This window comes from Rhinatrema bivittatum, chromosome 3 (assembly GCF_901001135.1).
Source record: "Rhinatrema bivittatum chromosome 3, aRhiBiv1.1, whole genome shotgun sequence".
NCBI lineage: Eukaryota > Metazoa > Chordata > Amphibia > Gymnophiona > Rhinatrematidae > Rhinatrema > Rhinatrema bivittatum.
This window is the reverse complement of record NC_042617.1, coordinates 76961125-76983683: the sequence shown is the minus strand read 5'-3', so window position 1 is coordinate 76983683 and position 22559 is coordinate 76961125. Positions and strand designations below refer to the sequence as shown.

The 22559-nt window shown below is 41.2% G+C and overlaps 1 protein-coding gene across 6 annotated transcripts in view; it reads left to right on the top strand.

Annotated features, from left to right (window-relative positions):
• LOC115086924 (lutropin-choriogonadotropic hormone receptor-like) overlaps nucleotides 1-22559 on the top strand; it is a 316916-nt gene that overhangs the window by 172842 nt on the left and 121515 nt on the right. For all 6 annotated transcript variants that reach the window (XR_003855369.1, XR_003855368.1, XM_029593400.1 and 3 more), the window contains exon 9: nucleotides 6934-7002. Coding sequence is in view for 4 of the 6 variants with exons in the window: in XM_029593400.1 (XP_029449260.1) it covers nucleotides 6934-7002 (69 nt within the window). In the remaining 2 variants the exon portion in view is untranslated. The remainder of the gene's footprint in view (nucleotides 1-6933; nucleotides 7003-22559) is intronic.

The following is a 22559-nucleotide window of genomic DNA, read 5'->3' as shown; positions in this document are numbered from 1 at the left end:
AGATGTAAAATAATAAATATTATGATGGTAATTTTAAAGCAAGCGCACAATCACAGAAGGGTACATATGCTAGAATTTAAAATCATGCATTCGGTTGCACATGTATGACTTAAAATATGCCTGCCGCACATGTGTGTGCTGCTAATTTTAAGCCATTATTCAAACAAACATACTTCACATATCTTCCTTAGGACCTTGTTGGCTTTCATGTGCACCGGTAAGCATATTTTAATACATGTTTGCACACTCACACACACATTTATTTGATTTATATATATGCACACACACATATCTATATCTATGTCTATATCTATCTATATAAATAAATATATATACACACACACACACACACAGTTGTGCTCATAAGTTTACATACTCTTCATTCTTAATATTGTGTATTGCCCCCTTTTGCATCAATGACTGCCTGCAGTCTATTGTGATGGTTGTGAATGAGGGCATTTATTTTCTCATGTGGTAAAGCTGCCCATTCCTCTTGGTAAAAAGCCTCCAGATCCTATAAATTCTTTGGATGTTTAGCATGAACTCATGTTTGAGTTCTCCACAAAATGGCTCAATGATGTTGAGGTCAGAAGACTGTGATGGCCACTCCAGAACCTTCACTTTCTTCTCCTGCAGCCACTTGGCCTTTTGTTTCAGATCATTGTCATGATGGAAAGTCCAAGTGTGCCCCATGTGTAGTTTCCTGGCTGATAAATGCAAATTCTCCTCCAATATTTTCTGATAAAATGCTGCATTCATCCTACCATCAATTTTGAGTTCCCTATGCTGCTGTAGCTCAAGCACCTCCAAAACGGCAGAGATCCACCTCCATGCTTCACTGTAGGGATGGTGTGCTTATCTTCATAGCATTTATGGTTGTGACCTTAAGTTCAATTTTGTTCTCATCAAATTATTTTGTTCCAGGTGTGTTTGGTGTATTGTAAGTGGGCTGTTTTGTGGAGTTGGTGCACCATTGGCTTTTTTACTGGCAACTTTCCCACTTGTCCATTTTTGTTAATGTATCTCCTTATTGAGCATGCTGAAACTTTGTTTCAGAGAACCCTGTATTTCAGGAGAAGTTGCTTGTGGGCTTTTCTTTGCATCCCAACAAATTTTCCTGGTGGTTGTTTCTGAAATCTTTCTTGGTCTACCTTGATATTAACAAAGCCCATAATTTTCCACTTCTTGATCAGAGTTTGAACAATACTGATTGGCATTTTCAAATATTTGGCTATCTTTTTATATCCTTTTCCTGATTTATAAAGTTGAAGTACTTTTGCTCGCAGATCCTTTGACAGTTATTTTGCTTTCCCCATGCTTCAGTAGCCACCAAAGTCAGTGCAGCCCTGGATGAAATGCACAAGAGTTTCTCAAGAGCTAAGAAACTCATTGACTCTTTATACACAGACACTAATTATAATCAAACAAGGCACAGGGATAGATACCTATCCTTTATTGCCATCTCAACCTGTGTGTGTCAACTTGAGTGTATATTATCAGCCCAAACATTCAAGGATATATAAACTTTTGAATAGGACCATTTTATTATTTCCCTTATTGCTATGGTTGGTTTAATGATTGGAAGAGGATAATTTTCTGCCTAACTAGTAAGACTTCCACCTGGGAAGCCTTGCTTTTCCAAGCATTGGAGGGTGAGTGTTTTCCCTAGCTCAGATACTGAGAGATACTTGCACAGATAAGAAATAGAAGAACTGTGATTTTTTTTCAATTTGAATTGCCATGATCTGATGGGTAAAGTGTCATTTTTGCAATTTAAGAACTTTTACACATTTATTTTGGAAACTCATCTTCAGTCTCCAAAGTATTTTATTGGCACTCACAACCTTTACCATCAAAAGTAAACTGACACTTTCCCAGGATAGTGTCATAGAGATTCACCCCAACAACTTGGTCCTTGGAGAATTGAGTCCTCTGCCCATTGGAAAGAGACTATGAGAGAGGGTTAAGAAGTGGCCCCAGGACCCTGAGTGCCTCTTCTGTGCAGGTTACAAAACCAGAACATATAGCAGCAAAATTTATTTAGTTGTTTATTTTATTTATTTAAAAGAATTTGCATTCTACATGATCCTAAGTTCCAACATTGCAGTTTAAGATAGTGGCTTTTTAAGTGTCCTACACAATACCAATCCTCCCTGAACAGAGACTTCTAACACTGTGCTAGTTCTGTAATTTATGGACTATCATAAACATGTGACTCACACTATTAAATCACACGGGTCACAAGGATTTTAATCATCAGTCCAGACAAGTCTTCTTATTTTTGAAATAGATTTTTTTACTTATTTATGCACATTAAAAAATCAGTCATCTGATATCTTGCACTTTTTATCTTAATCAGGCTGCAAACATGGAAACCAAAATAAAAGGATTAAATCATTTAAGAAGTGCAGCATATAACAGTCCTGACACTGTATGTGTTTCGATGATGATAGTACATCTGTGTCAGGGGGAGCACCGTCATTCAGTGACCCATAAACTTGCAGCAACAATCTTCTTAAAATAACGCATATCATCCATGTTAAGTCTGAGATCCGTTTCTAATGGCACTCTGCAAGGGAATGGGAGGAACATAATGTCAGCATTTAAGCTCTAGGTAACCAGTCAAGAATGGTATTGAATTTACCAATGAAAAAGCTTTATAATAGGTCATAAAATAAAACAGAGAAGGTTTATCAAAGAAATAACATATTGCAAATCATAAATTATATTGATGAATGTGATTCCAATTCTTCATCAGTCCTTTAGGATACACTGTATGTAACATGAATATCCAATAATGTTCGTGAAAATTCAGCCAATCCATTAGATCCCCTCTCTGGGCTGTAGACAGAACTTATTCAATAAGAAGTAAAATTTAAAACCCGTGCTTACATGTGCGTGCCTTTGCCGGCGTGCACACATGGGCACGCCGGTGCGCGCGTGTTATAAAATCAGCTATCCGTGCATACATGCGCACACTATTTTATATTGATGCGTGCTTGTGCGTGCGAATGCCGTCTCAAGCGCGCAAGTGCAGCGACTCAATTGGCCTTTTTCCCAGTTCACTCCAGTAAAGGAGAGGACATCCTAAACACCTAGCTAACTTGCCTCCTTTTACCCTATTAGCCCCGAGCCATAAAACTGACTAGCCTCAGGTTTTTTTTGTTACATGACTTACATGCCATCCATAGCAGAAGTAAAGTTACGTGATTGGCAAATATACCATACCTATAATTAAACAGTTTTGTGGCCTGGGGAGTCATTCTTGAGTCAAATCTTTCAATGAAAACTCATATCAAAAATATAATTCATTCAGGATATATGAAACTTTGCATGTTAAAATATTTAAAATCTTTGGGGTCGATTTTCAAACAAGCATGCATGCATCCAGGTGTGTGTGGTTCCCAGTGCGTGCACATGGACATGATGGTTTTATAACATATGAGCGTCGGCATATACATGTTATAAAATACGGCTCCCATGCACACATGCGCGCCGGATTTTAATATCCACACGTGCATTTGTGGGCGGGTTGGGACTCATGCGAGCGCGGGGGGAGGATTTTAAAAACCAACACGCAGCGATGCATGTAGACCTTCCCCAGTTCGCTCCATTGGAGCATCTGCGGCGGACTGGGAGGTAACTGGGGAAGGCCCATGAATCCCAACCTGACCACACATGCGCGTGGATATTAAATTAAGGAGCGGACTGCTTGGGAACTTTCCTGTACCCCTTCCTACTTTGCCTCCCTTTTCCCCTCTCCTCCACGACACCTAAACCCCCCTTCCCCCCCAGCTGCCAGCGTGTGCTTCCCCGGGACAGAGCCTAATGGCCGCAGTCCCGGCCGGCCTCCTCCCCACCCCTTTTCCATAGCCCGGCACTTCTGCGCACATTGGGGGTTACGCGCATGGCAGGCTGTTTCTAAAATGCGATCGGTGCACCACGCCCTGGCCACATGCGTAATCCCTGAATTTTAAGTGCCTCTTAAAATTCAGGCATTTATTAAGTATGGAAGATTTCAGAATGGTATTGCAATTGCTGATCTTTGCAGGGACATTTTTACTGCAATACGAGTTCCTACCTCCACTTTGTGTTCCCTTCCACTATTATAATATTCTGCAGCCCGCTTACTTTCAGGAAAAAAAAATATGATAACATCACCCCAGTACTTACTGCCTTCCACTGGCTCCCAGTTAGATCAAGAATTAAGTATAAAACCTTAATCTTAATTCACAAATTGATTAACGCCATGAATATTCCATGGGCAGGTGCCACATTACGCATGTACACCCCTTCAAGAATGTTAAGATCACAGAATAAGGGCTCCTGGAAGTCCCAGCAATTCAACAGACACACATTGGTGAAGTAAGAGAGAGAACTTTTTCTATAGCTGGCCCGGCTCTGTGGAAACCTTACCAGAGCAATTTAGAATGCAAAGTGATACGAAGGAATTCCAAAAAAGAATTTGCAGTAGAGAGTGCAGCTCTTCAATGAAGAATGGCAAACGAATAACCTTCCAGCAGATGGCACAGAACTGTTTACCATGTGTTTTGTTATTCTTTATTTTACATAAGTATATTTTTATTATGTATGGCATACTTGTAAACTGCTTCCATTTATGGAGCAGCGGTATAAAAAAATCTTTTAAAATAAAAATAAACGTATACGTGAGTATGTGGGCCATGTGTGAGCAATGCAAGCCATAAATTGAGGGGTAGATTTTAAAAGGTGTGCGCGGGTGAACATGTGTGCGCGCTACCCGGCGCGCACACATGTACGCACAATTTTATAACATTGCGCACACAGGCGCGCAATGTTATAAAAATCGGGGGTCAGCGCGCAGAAGGGGGTGCACAATTGTGCACCTTGCGCATGCCGAGACGTGCTGCCCTCCCCCATTCCCTGCCCTCCCCCCACCCCACCTTCCCTTCCCCTACCTCCCCCGCCCTTTCTCCCCTACCTTTTTCTTTTTTTTTTTTTCTTGTTTCAAAACTTACTTCAGCCCTGGGGCTGAAGTAAGTTGCGTGCGCCAGCCAACAGCCGGCGCGCGATCTCCCGCACAGGAGCCTCTGACCCTGCCCACGCCCTGCCCCCTTCCCACCCCTTTAGTAAAGTCCCGGGACTTACACGCGTCCCGGGGCTTTACGCGCTTCGCCGGGCCTTTTGAAAATAGGTCCGACGCGTGTAACCCTTTGAAAATCCGGCCCTAAGCGCTTATATGTGTGGGCTATAAAAAAGGGAGATTGAGTTGGGTATGTAAAAGACAATCCAGGGTGGGGGCTAAGAGTTTCACACGTAAATCTGTATTTTAAATCCGGATATTAGCCGTGCATGCTTACTTCTGCTCTTTATGAGGTGTAAAGCTGCATAAATCTCTATGTAGTCCTAAATAGATTGGGTGAGGAGTCTGAATCAACTTGGAAGGAGTGCAGGTTGAAAACCCAAGGGGTCTGGATGACCTCAAGATGGACTGAGCAAACTGGTGTACTAATTGGTAAAACTTGGAATGGCCTTCACAAGATCTTGTTTTAAAATCCGCTTACCTGTGCGTGTTAAAGCCGACATAGTCCTAAGGAAGGTACACGAAATATATTTGCTTGAGTAACCACTTAAAATTAGGGCACACATAGGCGCAGTACTTGTATTTTAAATCATATGCGCACAAGTGCATGCACGATTTAAAATTTAAGTGTATCTATGCTCGTGCGCCCATACAGTATGGGCGCCCGCATGCTTATTTTAAAGTTACCATCCCTGCACTAAGTATTTTCCTCATTGACAAAAAAGAAGTTGCAGTTAAATTAATTTGCTAAAAAACTTTTGGTGTTCAACTTGGTAAAATTTTAACATGCATGTCAAAATGGGACTTAACGCTCCATACTGTAAATTTTACTTAGGGTATGTTAAAAGTTTCCTTCTCTAGCATGCCCTTGGTACTATCATGAATGTTAACACAAAAAAAGTAACATCCATACTGGCTCTCTGGAAATATCCTGTGCTAATCAGCCCAAGGAAAGAGACCAGTTATAGCAGAGGGATTTACCTGAAACTGCGGAGGCAATGGATGAAGGTGCTAGGCTGTGAAAAGCCAAGTTAGTATTGTAAATTTAACCCACCATGCAATGGGGAGCCAGTGTAGATAACCGAAGACAGGGGAGATATGCTCTCTGAGGGAAGATCCAGTAATAAGCCATGCTGCAGAACTTTGAATAAGGTTGCAGAGGCCGCAGACGTGAAGCTGGACGGTCAAAGTGAAGCTCATTACAGTAGTGTAAGGACGAAATCGCCAAGGAATGAATTATTAATCGGAAATCTTGTGGACATAGAACAGTCTTCAGGGAGTGTAACAGAAGCAATCTGAAGTACGATGAATGGACTAATGTGGTAATTTGAGGTTTAAGAGAAAATGATGCGCGGACCACCGGAACAGAATGGCAACAAGTGACAGTCACTGATCTTAACAGTAGGCATGGCGGTAGCTTGCACAGAGCGGCAAAAGCAACTGGATGGGCCTATGATCTTTATCTGCTATCATTTACTCTGTTCCTATGTAAATTATTGAGAGTTCTGCAATTAATTACATGCGCGGGTAAAAAGAGGCAGCACTGGGGTGGTATTCACAGAACAGTTTCACTTTGCCTCACCCGTGCTTTTGATATTCAGTGCTGCCCAGAAAGTGTTAGCCAAGCAAATCTGGTCAAGTTAATCCCTGTCCTAAAGTCATCTGGATAACGTTACCCAGATAACTTAATCTGGTTATGTTCAGAGGAACACTTATCCAGATAAGTTTTGCTGAATATTCTTTGAAAGTTATCTGAGGAGCTTTACTGGGATAACTTTCCTGCTCACTAGTTTACTCAATATAGACCTCAAAGTCTTTCACTTTAACAAATCAGTGGGTTTTTTTCTACATAATGCATTTGCTTTTTCTAGGAAGTTATACGGAAATGGATTTCAAGATATACAAAGTCACGCATTTAATGGGACGATATTGGATGAACTGTATGTATATTATCATATTCTTGCTTTTATGTATGTGTGTATTAAATGGAAAATGTATTTTCAGTCTTCTACCTGTGCAAATTCTATTTTTTTTTTTTTTTGCATTAAAACCCATTCTTCACATTTCTCCATATTTCCATGCTTTTTTACATAATATACATGGTCTAGGTTCAGTATTGCAACATCTGTGACCAAAATAACATGCTGTATCTTTCCTCAAGTAATGCAGACGTTTGCCTTTCCACAGGCACTCTCAGAATAATATTAATGTTGATTGATTAGCCTAACCTTAGTGGAAGCTGAAAATGGATCAGTTGGCAGTTGAGAGTGGTAAGCAATGGGCTAAATCCTAAATCGTAAATTTGACCATCAAAATAAATTACAGGCATATTTGCCAAACATAAACTTGAGAGAACCTTAAAATGGAAATGTTCTTGTCTCTTATTTGTAAAGGGCAAAGATGACATAAAGGACATTTTCTAGGGATCTTTTTTTCATAAAAGGCTGAGCACCTGACTCAGGCATCCAAATTTTGGCTACCTAGGCTTAGGAAAATATTTAGCAGCAAATTTAAATACCTAAGTTTGGATGAAAATTCACCTAAATCTAGGCAACCAAAATGTGATCACTTAGATTTTGGCCACTCAGACTTGGGTGTCTAAATTAGTACCTCCCACCCTCTCAATCTAAACCACAGGAGTTCCCCACCCCTCCCACCCCTCCCACCTCCAGAACCCCAAAGATTCCGAAATCAAGCTGTCAGGAAGATATGGGTTGTCCTCCTACCAGCTCAACATCAAGCATTGCTCTGATCCTAAGCATTGCCCTAACAATAGACATCACAAGAGCAATTCTGGACCCTGGGTGAGTAGGAGGTAAGCCTGTGTCTTCCAGCTTGGCAATGGAGTTTAGTTTATTTTGGAGGGGGAGGGCTCATAGAGCGTACATATGCGTATGATTTCTTATTGAGAGGGGGTTCATGGAGCTCTTATGATTTAGATCTGGCAGGTGGAGGGATTTTGAGGATCTCAGGGGACTTGCATTTTGCTGAAGATTGGATGAGTGGAAAGGAGAGGGATCCGGATGAGGGGAAACTTTAAAGCTTTGGGAGATTTTAGAACTTTGAGGAGATGGTGGGTGGAATATTGGGACTGCCAGGAAGGGTTGGTGAATGCTGGGCTGGACACATTTTGGCCTGCTACTACAGTACTTAAATTTGGTTGGCCATTTTAGGTGCCTTCAGTGAAAGTCATACTAGGTCATACTAGGTGCTAAATCTCTCTCCCTCCACCCTCATCACTGTCCACTGTTTGGCCACCTAAATATAGAGGTTTGGCCCTAGACAATTTTCCAAGGGACCTATTTAGGTACCTATCTCCATATAACCTAACCCCACTGAAAATAACCTTCCCCTTCTGTTATTAACAGGAATCTCTATGGCAATATACTAGTCAGGCATCATTCTTTAAAAATAAATACTAGAATAGGCTGGTGGCTCAATGGTAATGTTATGCACTGCCATACAGAAGATTGGGTTTTCTTCCCAAGCCCAGCTTCTACTTCTCAAGTTAGTCACAATTAGTAGCCAGACTTGGGTTGTGAGCATAATCGGTTCCAGAAAAAGTTGTAGTCTGTGGCCCTTGTCTAAGAATTGTCACCAGAATAGCTGAGCAAGCTAAGAGGGGGTCATAGAATGAGATCAAACCACAGCTACTTGTGAACAAAGGCTCATGGTGCCATAGATCAATTCTGTTTGAACTAGAAGCTCCAAGGAGAAGGAAGAAACTACCAGACCTAAAAGATAAATAAAAACTCTAACATTTTAAAGAATTATCTTTCAATTGATAGTTTATGATATTGTACACTTCCATGTATTTTACATTAGATGATAATTTACAAGCCTTTTAAAATCGACCAGAAACAGAGCAATTTTCACTTATTTGATACTTGTAGAAAATTTTAACAAGCAAGAACAAACCTTTCTTGAGTAGAGATAATACCACCTAGACCAGTTAATACCACCCAAAAACCAGAAAACACCACCATCAGATAACACTACACAAAATATTAGATTGAAGAACATTTGTAACCTCCTGTTCTAAGAAACTGTGCTCACAGTAATTTACAGAATTATTTTAACAATTTCCCCTAATTTTTAAACTGTAGTTAATGTGTTCCATGCAAAATCCACTTTTAAAGGCCCAGAAATACTTTTTCCACCAAGGACCAGAAAGACATTTTCCCACCAGGCTTCTAAAAAAATGTTTGCCTACCTTTTTGCCTATCTCGCTAGCATGTCCCAATGATACATTTACCCAGTCAATATTGGGGTAATTGAAGTCTCGCCTACATTTACCCCAATATTGACTGGGTAAATGTATCATTGGGACATGCTAGAGAGATAAAGTTCCTGGATGGAATAAATGACATTTTTATGGAGCAATTGGTTCAGGAACCGACAAGAGAGGGAGCAATTTTAGATCTAATTCTCAGTGGAGCACAGGATTTGGTGAGAGAGGTAACGGTGGTGGGGCTGCTTGGCAATAGTAATCATAATATGATCAAATTTGAATTAATGACTGGAAGGAGGACAGTAAGCAAATCCATGGCTCTCTTGCTAAACTTTCAAAAGGGAAACTTTGATAAAATGAAAAAAATAGAAAAAAACTGAAAGGAGCAGCTACAAAGGTAAAAAGTGTGCAAGAGGCATGGTCATTGTTAAAAAAATACCATCCTAAAAGGACAGTCCAGATGTATTCCACACATTAAGAAAGGTGGAAAGAAGGCAAAACGATTACCGACATGGTTAAAAGGGGAGGTGAAGGAGCTATTTTACCCAAAAGATCTTCATTCAAAAATTGGAAGAAGGATCCAACAGAAGAAAATAGGATAATGCATAAGCGTTGGCAAGTTAAATGTAAGACATTGATAAGACAGGCTAAGAGAGAATTTGAAAAGAAGTTGGTCGTAGAGGCAAAAACTCACAGTAAAAACTTTTTAAAATATATCCGAAGCAGAAAGCCTGTGAGTTAGTTGGATCGTTAGATGATCGAGAGGTTAAAGGGGCACTTAGAGAAGATAAGGCCATCGTGGAAAGATTAAATGATTTCTTTGCTTTGGTGTTTACTGAAAAGGATGTTGGGGAGGTACCCGTACTGGAGAAGGTTTTCATGGGTAATGATTCAGATGGACTGAATCATGTTCAGTCCTGACAAGATGGTTGAGATGTCTGGTCCCGTCTGAATGGGTAGCCATGCTATTTTCAGATGTATTGACTTTATCTTCATTTTGCTATTTGTTATCTAAAATAGTAATATTATTAACCTTTCTAGGTAAATGACTCTTGCTAAGGCATTTTCCACATGCCCCTGAGGAAGCTGATCAAGCGAAACACTGGCCTGTGTAGGGCGATGTTAATATATGGTTGTTAAGAGTCAGAGTCATTTCTGATACTACGGATGGAGGACTATTTTAAATAATAAGAAAAAAAAATTAAAAAAAAAAAAATTTTGATGTATTAAAAGATGATGAAGGTGGATGATTGAAAAGACCGGTTAGTGTCTATTCTAAGAGACATATAATGTCAGGCTTGCTGACACCTTCTTACGCTATAATTTAAAATATTTTGGGTTCCACATTTTTGTTATTTGGTAATTGAAGTCTCCCATTATTACCACACTACCAATTTGGTTAGCTTCCCTAATTTCTCTTAGCATTTCACTGTCCGTCTCACCATCTTGACCAGGTAGACGGTAGTATACTCCTATTGTTATGGGAGTCTCTGTTTAGTGGACCCTTGGGCCGACCTGCTGGGAAAGGTGGTCAATGTCTCTAATGAATAGCAGGCCGGGAGGCAGATGTTCAGGCAGGACGTAGATGCTCTTCACCCTGGAAGCTGGTACTCCCCCTCTGGGACTTAGGTGGCTTCACCCTTGGAAGCCGAAGCCCCCCCAGGAGGAGCCCATAGGGGCCCGGCCGCTGGGACTTAGGTGGGTTGTGGATCAGGACAGGTAACTGGAACCAGACTAGGACAGTAGCAATACTGTAACTGGGTTCGGGTTCTGGAACCAGGCAGGAACTGTAGCAAGACTCGGGTACTGGAACCAGGCAGGAACTGTAGCAGGCAGGCTGGAACCAAACAGGTACTATAGCAGGCAGGCGGGAACCAAGCAGGTACTGTAGCAGGCAGGCAGGACCCGAGTAGGTACTGTAGCAGGCAGGCAGTAACCAGGCAGGTACTGTAGCAGGGATGGAGCGACAAAGTAAAGCGAGTCACTCCGGGGCACAGCGCAACAGGAAACCGGGAGGCTAACCCGTTGCAAGGCAAAGGCTGGATGGTCGCAGCAGGCTTATCAAGGCCGCGGCGTCTGACATCAGGAGTTGGGCGGAGTCATCACTGGTGGGAAACGGCCTAGAAAAGCGCCCAAGTGGCGCGTGCGCACGCCTAGGAGCCGGGTGTCCATGGGAGAGCTCACAGCGGCGCAGCCCCAGCGGGGTCGCCGCCAAACAGGCCAAAACCAGGCCTCTGGAAGCGGGAGCAGGTCCGGGAGCCCGGAGGTAAGGGCCTGGCCGCGATGCCCGCGGCCAGAACCGCAATACCTATCACTATAGTCTTCCCCAACACACAAGGTATTTCTACCCATAAAGATTCGATTGTGCATTTAGTCTCATGCAGGATGTTTATCCTGTTGGACTCTGCCATCCCGGACATAAAGCGCTACACCGCCTCCCAGGTGCTCCTCTCTGCCATTGTGATATAATTTGTACCCCGGTATAGCATTGTCCCATTGGTTATCCTCCTTCCACCATGTCTCTGAGATGCCAATTAAGTCTATGTCATCATTTACTGCTATACTTTCTAATTCTCCCATCTTACTTCTTAGACTTCTGGCATTAGCATACAAACATTTCAAAGTTTGTTTTTTGTTTGTTTTTTCATTCTGGTTTTTTAATTGATAGGGATAAGTTAGAATTTTTTTAGCTCAGCTTAGTACATAATAAAGCCTCGGAGTTATGAAATGTTTGTGTGTTTTGGTCTGTAATGGTCTTCCATGATATGTATGGATAAGGCAGCAGAAAAAAGGCAAAATATGTAAAGTTGATGAAACAAATTTTATTTTTCACTTCTGCATAGATGGGAGCCTTCTCTAATTTATGCATAGGATTCCATGAAATTAGAATAGAAATTAGAAATGTTTCTTTAGCCAGGCATTTGGTTCTGTGGAGTAAGTTAATTTCTCAGTACGTTGTTAATTGTTTATGGGGTTGGTTTTATGAAGTCAGGTGATGTCCACTAAGCAGTGATATCAGTAAGTTAATTGGCTTTCTATTTTTTTGTTGCTTTTATTTTCTTAACTAATTATTATGAATGTTTTTATACCAGCTCTGAACTGTGGAGAATGAGGATAAGCATTTTAAATACAAAAAGTAGTAGCAGTAATTGCCCTTCTATTCAGTATCATGTTGGTGGTGCCTGGAGAGTGATGCTGCATATAGGGAAATGGGAAATGACATATTATAATAAAGCTACATAAAAACATAAGAACATGCCATACTGGGTCAGACCAAAGGTCCATCAAGCCCAGCATCCTGTTTCCAACAGTGGCCAATCCAAGTCACAAGTACCTGGCAAGTACCCAAACATTAAATAGATCCCAAGCTACTATTCCTTATTGATTAATAGCAGTTTATGGACTTCTTCTCTAGAAACTAATCCAAACCTTTTTTAAACCCAGTTATACTAACTGCCATAACCATATCTTCTGGCAATGAATTCCAGAGCTTAACTATGCGTTGAGTGAAAAATAATTTTCTCCAATTTCGTTTAAAGGAACTACTTACTAACTTCATGTAGTGCACCCTAGTTCTTCTATTATTTGAGAGATTAAATAACTGATTTACATTAACCTGTTCAAGTCCTTTCATGTTTTTGTGGACCTTTATCTTATTCCCCCCCCCCCCCCCCTCAGCCATCTCTTCTTCAAGCTGAACAGCCCTAATATCTTTAGCCTTTCCTCATAGGGAAGCCATTCCATGCCCCTTATCATTTTGTTCACTGTTCTCTGCAATTTCTCCAGTGCAACTATATCTTTTCTGAAATGTGGTAACCAGAATTGTACACAGTATTCAAGATGTGGTCTCACCATGGAACGATGCAGAGTTTGTGACATCCATTATTTTATTTGCCATTCCCTTCCTAATACCATTCTGTTTGCTTTTTTGACTGCCACAGCACACTGAGCTGACGATTTCAATGTGTTATCCACTATGACACCTAGATCTCTTTCCTGGGTGGTAACTCCTAAGATTGAACACAACATTGTGTAACTACAGCAAGGGTCCAGGCCAAGGACCTGAATTCAGGACCGAGGTCTCATGCCACAACCCAACCCAGAGGTCAGATCCTGACACTGGGGCCTCTGCCCAGATCCAGGCCCAATACCACGACCCAACCTGGAGGCTGGGTCTCAACACCTAGGCCTCAGCCCAGGGTCAGGCCCATGCCTTGCAAATGAGACTTAAGAGCTTCTTAGTCTTCTTTCTCCAGCGCTTGAAAGCCAGTTGATGCCATCCGCAGACTGTGCCATTTTGATGTATGGCATTGTACAGATTGCTGGACATCAGAATTGTGCCATACACTGGAGTGAATGAAATGGAGCTAATTAACTCCGGCATGGCCAAAGCAGATGGCGTCAATTAGCTTTCAAGTGCTGAAGAAAGCAGCTCCAAGGCTTCTGCTCCGAGGGCTGGCCCTGACCCTACACCTAGGCCCAATGCATTAGTTTAAGACAAACATAACAAATAAGGTTTGTTTCATTCAGTGGGCCCTAAATTCTTTTCGGAGCCCCCTGAAATAAATGAATCAGCCGTATTCATTGCGTTTTGCACTTTTTTAAATGAATGCACATCTCTATTATTTACTAGGCAGAGTTGACAGTTTACACAAAAAGGTGTCCTTTAATGTGAGCTGTTGCTTTTTTGTGTACAGTAGTGGCTGGCACTGTAAGTACTAGAAAGAAGTTTAATAATTTCATTAAGTCTTCCTCATTTCTTAAGATAGCTGTGTACACAAAAACAGAGAGAAAGAAACAGAAAGTAACTAAATTTTTCCCACAAATGCAATAATGTAATACATGACTTCATTTCACTACTCTGAAGAGTATAATAGCTGTTATTTATTTATTTATTTATTTATTTAAAATTTTTATATACCGACGTTCATCGGGGATATCACATCGGTTTACAGTGTAACTGAAACAGGCGCCTGGGAAGGCGTTTTACATCGAACAGATATAACGAATTAACATAAGAACAAATGAGGAGGCGTTTTACATCGAACAGATATAACGAATTAACATATGAACAAATGAGGAGGGGAGATAAGGGCGGGAAATAATCAAACAAAATGTTATGAGCAAAATTTACAAATATATATAGAGTATCAATGTAAACAAAGTATTCATAAAAAAATAGCAATGTCCCAGTTATCTGCTAGACTTGTGGGCTTCAAGAGATAATTGGTCATGGCCTCGGTTAATACATCTGCTTTGGATTGGAAAGCGCAGCATCCATCACAGATCATGTCTTCCCATTAACTGCTCCCACCCCCACCTCCACAAACACCAACGCACAATTGCTACTGTTTAAGTAATGTTAGCAGTGGCTCCACTATCCTACACTTCATTCTCTAACTCAAAGTTTGTAAGCTTGTAAAACAAGCCTCTACGTGTCCTCCAACAAACCATACATGAGAACATAAAATATACCATGTTATGTCAGACCAAGATCCAACAGACCCAGCATCCTGACTCTAACATTGGTCAGTCCAGGTCACAAGAACCTGGCAGATCCCAAAAATTAGATCTATTTCTTGTAAATTACTCCCAGGGATAGCAATGGCTTTCCCTATCTACTTGGCTAATAATGTTGTATGGACTTTTCCTCCAGGAACTTGTTCAAAACTCTTTTAAACTCAACTGTGCTAGTCCTTTTGATCACATCTACTGGCAATAGATTCTACAGCTTGATTTTGTACTGAGTGAAAAAGTACTTTCTATGATTTGTTTTAAATTTGTAGGTTGTTGGTTCATGGAGTATCACCTTTTTTTAATATTGCTTGAAAGAATAAATAATGTCCTTTATTTACCTATTCCATCTCATTCATGATTTTATAAACTTCTGTCCTGTCTCTTCCCTGCCACCGCTTTTCCAAGCTGAAAAGCCCTATATAGACTCATCATAGGGAAGTTGTTCCATCCTCTTTATCATTTTTGTTGTGTTGCCCTTCTCTGCACCTTGTCTAGTTCTGCTATGTCTTTTTGGAGATAGGGTGACCAGAACTGTATTCATTACTCATTGGTGGTTGTTCCATGACTCGAAACAGAAGCAATATAATACTTTCCATTTTATTCTCCATTTCTTTTTGGATCATTACTAATGATTCAGTTTGCTTTTTTGACCACTGCCGCACTGCTGAACTGAGGATGTTTTGTCCGCAAGCACTCCAAGGTCCTTTTTCCTAGGTGCTGACCTTAATGTAGAACCCAGCATTGTGTACCTGTAGTTGGGATTATTTTTCTCTATATGATCAATTTCCACTTTTCCACATTAAATTTCAGCTGCCATTCGGATGCTCAGTCTCCTAGTCTTGCAGTCTTCTTCTGCAGTTTCCTCCAATCAACTACTGTTTTAACAACTTTGAATAGTTTCACATAAATTGCATGTAACCCCAGCATCACGGGATCCATGAAATGAAGAGAGGTACTATCCCTATATAATGGTGGACAGATTCTCAAATTTATTTAGTAGGTTCAAAATGTTGGGTCATGCAAATTGTGGTAGTCTCGGATGGAAACAGTGGAGTAGATTACTTTCCCTTGTCAAGTAAAATATTGAACCTCCCTCCCTTCATGAACTTGATCCCCATATTTTTCCATCAGTGCAGACACAAGCAAAATCTCAAAACAGAGTCACATCACTCTCATGTAAAACCAAAACTCTTAACTTTATTTCTGGTTCTCTTATAGCCTGTACTGGGTACAAGTTAGTGTAGGGTTGTTATTCAGGTACTGAATACTCAGAACTCATGAGATACACAGTCAGAGCAAAACATTAACCACTAAATCCTACTTGGTACCCTTAGTGTTAAGGTACCAATTTTTCAGTCTTCATTTGAACAGAATTTAGATCTATACCATCCTTCCTAATTATCACCTACTCCACCTTCCAACATGGGATCTAGTGCTTAAATGCTCAATTAACCGCAGAAGGCTAATTTTTCCATCCTCCTGAACTACTCAAAACTCTCGACCACAGGCATCTTCTCTCCCATCTTTTTATCATATTGTGAAACATGGAGCTGACATCCTATAATACCCCTCCGATTGCTCATACTTACAACCTAAGGATACTTACAACCTAAGGAATAACTCTTTCTTCGCCCTGGGCTTCTCCCTCTATCACTATGCAGGAATTTCCCGGTTTCCTCCACACTGCCATTTTCCAATGGGTTCCCGTCACATAGGACACTCCATCTTCTCCTCAAGGTGCTCTCTTCCATGAGCCTCATTCTCTTCCTCTGAAGAAAAATGTCTCTCCTTCCACTCCTTTTCCTCAACCAGTTACTCAAAGGGAGAATTGCCATCGCCCCATTCCATGGTCTTGGGCTTTTTCCCTTAAGTGGAAAAACTCCTGCAGGGACCATTCATATTGGAGTGGTCCCCAGGTCTCATCTGCTCCCAGTCTGACTGATCTAGGACCACTACATTCCAGAGGTTCCTCTCATCCCCAGCTCCAACATAGAAAGGCCACTCCCACTAAATGGACCCAGAATTTATATCCTCCCAGCTCATCAGTCAAATCAACCCATCCTTTCAAGGGGAATCTCACAACAAACCCCATAACATTTCACTTAACACATTTCCATAACCCACAAGCTGAATAATGACTCTACATTATACCATCCCCATCTACTGGTCACATAGTAGAAATGCAGGGCCAATAAACACATTTTTCTGTAATACCTCAGGTGATAGAAAATTCCCTGGTCAACCCACCCAAAATATCTTGTACTACTAGAATGTAAGAGGCACAAATTGAGGGTCTCCCCACATGCAAATCTGATCACCTCACTCATTGCTCTTTTTTCCAGATCATTTATGAATATGTTAAACAGCACAAGTCCCAGTACAGATCCCTGGAGCACTCCACTAATGACTTTCTCCATTTGGAAAAAACTGATCTATTAGTCCTATTCTTTGTTTTCTTTTAACCAGATACCAATCCACAATAACAAGACATTACCTTCAATCCCATAACTTTTTTAATTTCCTGAGGAGTCTTTCATGGGGGAATTTGTCAAATGCCTTCTGAAAATCCAAATCACAAGCATTTAACAGACAGCCCAAAATGGACATTGTTAAATTCAAGGAGACAGAAGGGGGGGAAGTATAGTAAGTAATCATTCATTAAAGAAGTACAATAAAATAGCATTTGTTTCACTTTTGTTGACAAGTAAAATCCCACACACATTTTTTAGAAAGAAAATCGTACCTCTCCAGCTGAAATGGCTGTACCTCTCTACCTTTCCAATTCCCATGGCTCTTTCTGTCTGTCACCCCTTACCCACTGTAATACCCCCCAGGACTCCATTTTCTTCTCCACCCTCTTATCCTGCTCCCTGCTTTCCTCCTCCATTAGCTGTGTGGGTAAAAACATATCAGGCATCCTTCTCCCCCTACATTGTATTTCTCCTCCATTTCTCCCTCAAGTCCTCCTTTTCCAGCTACCTCTCCAGCTTTCACACCGTTGTCTCCATCTTTATGTCTGTCTCTCATCCCTCATTTCTTTAAATGGTCTCTCTTTGTTACCAACTCCATCTATTCCCTACCTTCTCCCATTTTTTTTCTTCCTTACCCCAACCTGTCCTCATCAGAAAGGACCACATGCAAAGGAGCTCCATTCCCAGCCTTTGGGGCTGATGCAATACTTTGGCGCAGAAAGCGGGCACTGAACAGTCAGCGCCCACTTACTTAATGCGCCCCCAGGTGCCCTCCTGGGGGCGCCATGCAATATTTAAATTAGGGGGTCGTGTTAGCAAGGAGAGACCGAGTGTGTCGGCTCTCCACCGGTTTTCCTAAACACCGCACAGCCAGGGTGTTCAGGAAACGGACACTTCTCAATTGAGCATCCGTTTCCTGCACCTAACTGCTGGCATTTTCTTTAACTTTTTTTGGGGGGGGGTTAAAATTTGTTTACTTTTTCCTCCTACTTAATATCGCAACGATATTAAGTAGGAGGCAGTACAGAAAAGCAGTTTTTTCTGCTTTTCTGTACTGGTTTAATGAGCGCTCAGCAATTAACGCCTGCTCCAGGCAGACGTTAATTACTGATCGCTAAATGCGCATCCTAGATGCACAGTTTGGGGGGTTTTTTGGATCAGGAGTGAATGCTAATAGCCTCAGTCACATGCATTTGCATGTGATTAGCGCTTTTAGATTCATTCCGCATTGGAAGTGCGTTGTAGAGGCGCTAATCCCCTTATTGCATAAGGGGATTAATTAGCGCCTATACAACCTGCGTCCAACTACTGGTTATACAGTGCGCTGGGCTGAGCGCACTGTATTGCATCGGCCCCTTTATCAGCAGACAGGCCTAGCTGCCATTTCATTCCTTGAACAGCTGACAGCCATAGCACGTTAGTGCATCCTGTTTATATTGACCAGAGCGGGAAGCCTGCTGATGTCATTGGCCAACATGCCTATGCATGATCCTCTTCTCTTTCTTGCTGCAAGGGGTAGAGGCCTGAATCAGATGCTTCTTCTGTTGCTGGCAGGTGATGAGAGGTGAAGCCAAAGTGGACTGTCTACTTCTCGGCTGGCATAAACTGATTGTTCTTGTCTTGCTGATCAGAAGAAGGAAGAGGAGTTAAGAAGAGTTACTCCATCAATTTCATGTATTATCAGTTAGCTGGGAGAGTCTACAGCAGCTGCTTTTTATGGGCCTGTGGGAGGTCCAAAGCACTTGTTTCTTCTGTGCCTCATGGTAGTTGTTTTCATATTAGTCCCACTGATAGCAAGCAAAAGACATAGTTATCTCTCCTCTTTTCACTCTGTGTTCCACAGTTGCCATGATAAGTACTGAAGGATCTGGCCACTGGAGTCTCACATCATCTCCCACTGTGTGGCACAGTAGCCCATACCAAAGTTCTCTCTTCTTGTCCAGCTATGTGCTGAAGGATTCTGCTGTCGCAGTTCTCTGTCTCCAAGTACCACCGAAGTCAATCACCTTGACTATCTCCTCCCCTGGCATGGCTCTTGGATACCTTTTGAGAAATGAGTCAGCCGTGAGTCAATTTAATGTGTGGAATTGTGGAGAATGAATGATCAGAGACTCAGTTATTGACGAGGCTGATTTTGGACCGCTATGAAGACTGAGTCACAGATATCTTTTAAGAAAGATAGAGCGTGAGCAGTTAAATAGTTTGATCATAGAGATTGTGAACTTTCCAAAAAGGCTTGCAAATTAATGAACCACCAAGAATTTTCATGGCTGCCCAAATTACCGTAACTCTTCAAATTTTTTTTTGTAAAAATCTGATATAGATTTTTATTTATTTACACACTTTTATTTCTTATTCATCACTCTCCAAAGGCGTAAGGCAGGGCTTCCCAAACCTGTCCTGGGGACCCCACAGCCAGACAGGTTTTCAGGATATCCACAATGAATATGCATGAGATAAATTTGCATACCATGGAGACTTGGTATATGCAAATTTATCTCATGCATAAACATTGTGGATATCCTGAAAACCTGACTGGCTTTGGGGTCCCCAGAATACGTTTGAGAAGCCTTGGCCTAAAGCAAATATTGCACAACATGCAACATAAATTACATAATCAAATCATAAATTCAATAATGTACTAAAACATACTAACAAAAAATAACAAAAGCAAATATGCAAATAAAATAGCAAACAGCATTAGAAATAAAAATTAGTTTAAAAATGTTCAGACTCTGAATTCAGAATTTAACACTCATTAACCCTCAAGATCTGAAGAAGGCAATCATATAGCCAGGTCTTAACTTATTTCCTAAACATTAAATAATCAGACATATCTCACAAATATTTAGACAAGGAATTCTATAGGGGAGGGACCACACAAGAAAAAGCCCTCTTTAAGGTATCTATATATTTCACCTTTTTCACAAAAAGGGTTAGTAACAACCTCTCATGTGATGATTGTAACATTATGGATGGAATATAAGGGATCAGGCAATCACATTAATACTTGAATGCCTCTCTTTTCAAGGCTGTAAAGATTCAAGATAGTTTTAAATTGAACTTGAGATTCAATTGGCAGCAATTGCTAAGAAGTTTAATATGATCATATAGCCTTAAATTTAACAACAGACAAGCAGCAGAATTTTGCAATAAATGTAAATGTCATAACTGTTTATGCAGCAAACCTAGATAAAGGGAATTACAAGAATCAAATTGAGATATTATAAAAGCATCCAGAATAGTTGCCTTATCTCTCTGTGAAAAATATGACACCAGAGAATACGGCTTTAGTAAAAAGGATTCTTAACCACTGATTCATTTTGTGCTTTGAAAGATACAGTAGCTCAGAAACTATCATACCTAAAATTCTAACTTGGAAACATGATGGCAGAAAAAGACCATACAGCCCATCTACTCTGCCCATCTATACCAACTGCTCAGCTCTACAATCCTTACCAATTCTTCAGAAATCCTCTATGCTTTGTCCTTGCTCTCTTGAGTTCAGATACTGTCCTTGGCTCCACCACTTCCACTGTAAGGCTGTGATATGAATTCACCACCCTTTGCATAAAGAAATACTTCCTTAGATTACTTATGAGTCTACCCCCTAAACGTATTGTTTAATCTCCAGTGGCCTATCATTCAACATCAATAACGTTGAAACAGACAGGCTGGGCTTCTTTACCCATGGAATATGTGTCTTCAATATATTACCAGTGAGACACTAAACACTCATTTTGTTTATTACAAAATTTCTCTCTGGGTTCATTTATAAAAGAATAAATTTGCACATCATCTGCACACATCAGATAATGAAAAACTACCCTTTTAAGCAAAGAACACAAACAGGGTAATTTTCAAAGGAAAATGTAAATATAACATACTATTGTAGCAATTTTCAAAAGCTCAAATTCTTGTGTTTAGTGCATCTCCAAAGAAAAACATTGAAAATTCAATAGCATATATTATAGCAATTTTCAAGGGCCTGTTTTAAGGGCACAAAGAGGCTGGGAGTCAAAAAACAGAGTGTAACTGAAGTGTGAACCAGTGTATACAAATGCTACATTGAATAACATGAATAATCAGAGAATACACTACACACATAGAGGTCAATATTCAAGATGCATTCAGGGCGATTTATCCACAGAAGATGACTTATGTGGCTAAGTTGTGGCAGCTGAATATGCGCCTATTTTCAGTGGTTGCTACAAATAAGTCCCTTATATGGTTAAAACGTTAGCCACATAACTTGTGGGCATGTAGTGGGCGAATCGGGGCAGAGCCCCCATTTAGTGATCGCACACAAAAAGTCCCTTTTCACGTGCGATCACTAAATGGGGGCGGAGTCGGTCCCGGAAGAGGAGGAGTTGGGGCAGCACGTGGGCCGACTCTACGGAGACATCGCTGGTGGCGAAAGGTAAGGACCCTTATCGCCGCCAGTTTCGAATAGCAAGTCTAAATTAGCCATTTATAATTTATACAGCTAAATGCACACATATACAGGTATATGCAGCGGCTTAGTCATAACATTGAATATACCTCATAACTAACAGGCCGATACAGTACAGAGCGCTCCGGCGCAGCGCACTGTTAACCCGCGATTGGACGCGCGTTTTCGACGCGCTAGCCTTACCCCTTATTCAGTAAGGGGTAATAGCATGTCGAAAACGAGCGTCCAACTCCCCCCCCCGAACCAAATAGCGCCCGCAACATGCAAATGCATGTTGATGGCCCTATTAGTTATTCCCGCACAATACAGTAAGTAAAATGTGCAGCCAAGCCGCACATTTTACTTTAAGAAATTAGCGCCTACCCAAAGGTAGGCGTTAATTTCTGCCGGCGCCAGGGAAGTGCACAGAAAAGCAGTAAAAACTGCTTTTCTGTGCACCCTCTGACTTAATATCGCCATGATATTAAGTCGGAGGGTGCACAGAAAAGTAATATATTGGTAATATATTGAGGCCCCAAAAGTTAAAAAAAGTAAAAAATTAAAAAAAAAAATTAAAAATGGGCCCGCGGCTCGTGGGTTGAAAACCGGACGCTCAATTTTGCCGGCGTTCGGTTTTGAATCCGTGGCTGTCAGCAGGTTTGAGAACCGACGCCGGCAAAATTGAGCGTTGGCTGTCAAACCCACTGACAGCCACCGCTCCTGTCCAAAAAGAGGCGATGGGGACGCGCTAGTGTTCCTAGCGCTTCTTTTTGCCACGGACCCTAATTTAAATAAATTACTTTACTGTATCGCGCGCACAGGAGAGTGGGCACTCGCCTGCTCTCC